The sequence below is a fragment of the Charadrius vociferus genome, unplaced genomic scaffold, assembly GCF_000708025.1.
Source record: "Charadrius vociferus isolate BGI_N301 unplaced genomic scaffold, ASM70802v2 scaffold173, whole genome shotgun sequence".
Taxonomy (NCBI): domain Eukaryota; kingdom Metazoa; phylum Chordata; class Aves; order Charadriiformes; family Charadriidae; genus Charadrius; species Charadrius vociferus.
In genome coordinates this window covers 4161605-4163982 of record NW_009648369.1, presented here as the reverse complement: position 1 = coordinate 4163982, position 2378 = coordinate 4161605, and the positions used below count along the sequence as shown (strand labels likewise).

At 38.4% G+C, this 2378-nt stretch overlaps 1 protein-coding gene across 1 annotated transcript in view; it reads right to left on the bottom strand.

Moving 5' to 3' along the window:
* LAPTM4A (lysosomal protein transmembrane 4 alpha) overlaps positions 1-2378 on the bottom strand; it is a 6785-nt gene that overhangs the window by 1040 nt on the left and 3367 nt on the right. Inside the window, exons 4-5 of the mRNA XM_009885319.1 lie at positions 1805-1900; positions 318-416 (exon numbers count right to left, since the gene is read on the bottom strand). Of these exons, the coding sequence (XP_009883621.1) occupies positions 318-416; positions 1805-1900 (195 nt within the window). The remainder of the gene's footprint in view (positions 1-317; positions 417-1804; positions 1901-2378) is intronic.

The following is a 2378-nucleotide window of genomic DNA, read 5'->3' as shown; positions in this document are numbered from 1 at the left end:
AACCTAACCCTAGGTCGTTCCCTCCACCCCACTGTCTCTTGGTTTTGCAAATCAGCAAGGAAGGTTTTGACTGGTGCAACCAGAAAGCTTCACTCTACTACAAGAAAAACATTCAACGACTTCTCTGTACAAGACCTCCTATTTTATGTACTGTAAGAACGTTACAGTATCTTATTTAGCCATTAGCTGCTTTTTTAAAATCTTTCCAGTCTTTGTTTAGAAAGCTGGACAAGGCTTGTAAGCATATATGGATAGGGTGGTTTTCTACTTCAAAATTAAATGATGCTGGTTCCTTTCATCTCAAAAAGAGGTTTTACCTGTGGAGGAGCTTCAAAAGCAGGGTACACAGCTATCTCTGGCAAATTTCTGTTGGTGATGTATTTATAGCAGTTCCATACACAGTTAATTAGATATGCCTGAAAGAAGAGAGATTTCTCTTTTTAAAGATCTTATATGCATGAGCTGATTCAGAAATTAGATGCCGGATTACATTCATATGACAAAAAGGAGCATAAATCAACTTAGTCGATACATATCTGAGGAATGGTTGCTATTTCACAGATCTAGCCACATACCTATGTTGTTCCCCACTTAGTTTTGCTACCATAGTGACTCAGAGAGGATGAGCCACACAGGTTTTGGCAAAAGAATTCACAGATCCATTCAACTAATCTCTCTATCATCTGCCTCAGCGGTGCTAATCAAATTAATCCCCAACTGGCTTAAGCTTCTGTGGATCTCAGTCCAGGCTTGCCACGAGCAAGAGGAGGAGGAGAGGCCAACAGCACAATCCCACTCATCCCTCAGTTAGCATTACTAGTTGTCCAACTACCAGTGGGACCAGCACAAACACGCAACTGGAACGGCAAGGAGAAAATGGTAGAGCAAAGTAGCCTGGATTTTAAGTCAACACTAACTGCTGTAGCAAGTCATACTGTTGTGCTCAGATAAGGATTAGATTTTTTTTTTATTGTTGATATGTATAACATTCATCTCTCCGAATTCTTCATTGGCAAGTTAGCACGTGGTTATACACGAGGCACCAAATTTCCCAGTCAATAAAAAAAATATCGTCTACTGTATTAGGCTTCTGGTCCCCACAGTCAGACATTCCTCTTGGAGAAACCATAGAAAGTGAGTAACATACTTCTTCATTACTTCATTTTTTTTTTTCTTAAATTCAATCTGAGTGCAATAAAGGAATATTGTCATAGCCAATGTATGTCATCAACTCATTTCTCTAATATGCTTTGTCTGCACAAGTTTTTGTAAATCAAATTAATGCCTCTGTGTGTAGATCTTCAAAAAGAAAATAAAGTAGGAAGCAAGATGCAGCTCTGAATTAACCTATGCATTTCCTCCTTCCATCATCTTCCTTCCAAAACATGCACCCTGGTTCGTTAGGCACAGTGAGAGATTTAAAACTTTTGTTTAGAAAATCCAGACGCAGCAACTCAATACTGTTTCACTACAAGCTTAATTACAAATATTAAGTTGATCTCCATATATGCAAAAAGATGGTATTTTAAGTCTTTGTGTATTCCTACTTCCTTCTTGAGAAGGGCAGAGCTGCACAAACATGCCCCACTGCATACAAACAAGTTAGGTGAAGACACCAGTACATAAAATATAAGACTTAAATCATACTGTAATTGAACATCCTAACAATTCTGCTCAAAGAAGTTCTTAACTCAGCATTAAGAAGTCAGCTGAGTTCTTAATTCAGCATTGAAAATTAACTCAGGTTGATAGCATCTTAATATAGTAACTCCTGAAACAAATGTATGCTTAAGTTTTAACTTACCTTTAAAATGATAAATAAAGCAAAGAACACCAGAACAATAAACAAGAGACAGCTGGAATCCAAGGCAAGGAGATCATCTTTGTAAGGGAAATCCGGCTAGTTAACAAAAATAGGGAAGGGAGAGAAAGGGAGGAGATAAGCACAAACACTGCATAGTTACAAATATGACAGAAGGACATCCAAACTTCACACCAAACGAAACAAACTCTTGTGTAAACTGCTCCCCTAGAACAACAAAAATTTCTATTTCTCTCTAGTTTCTTCATTCTCCCACAAAGCACAGCATTTATCCTGCCTCTATCCTGCAAGAACAGGTCACTACAGAAGGGGCTACTGATACTTGTACTGTCTATATGTCCCTAGTCACTTCCTCAACCGCGTGCTAATACAGACATCCAAGAAATTTCCTTTTTAACAGCCGCAGCACAGCGTTTGTACTTCATGATCCTCTACTTGATAGCTCTTTAATGACTTAGTATAATTACCTCCTGTCAGTCCAACCAGTAAAATACATGTGCACAAAGTAGAAAGGAAAGAAGTTGTCCCCAAACTTCAGAAGAGCCAAAACAAAGAG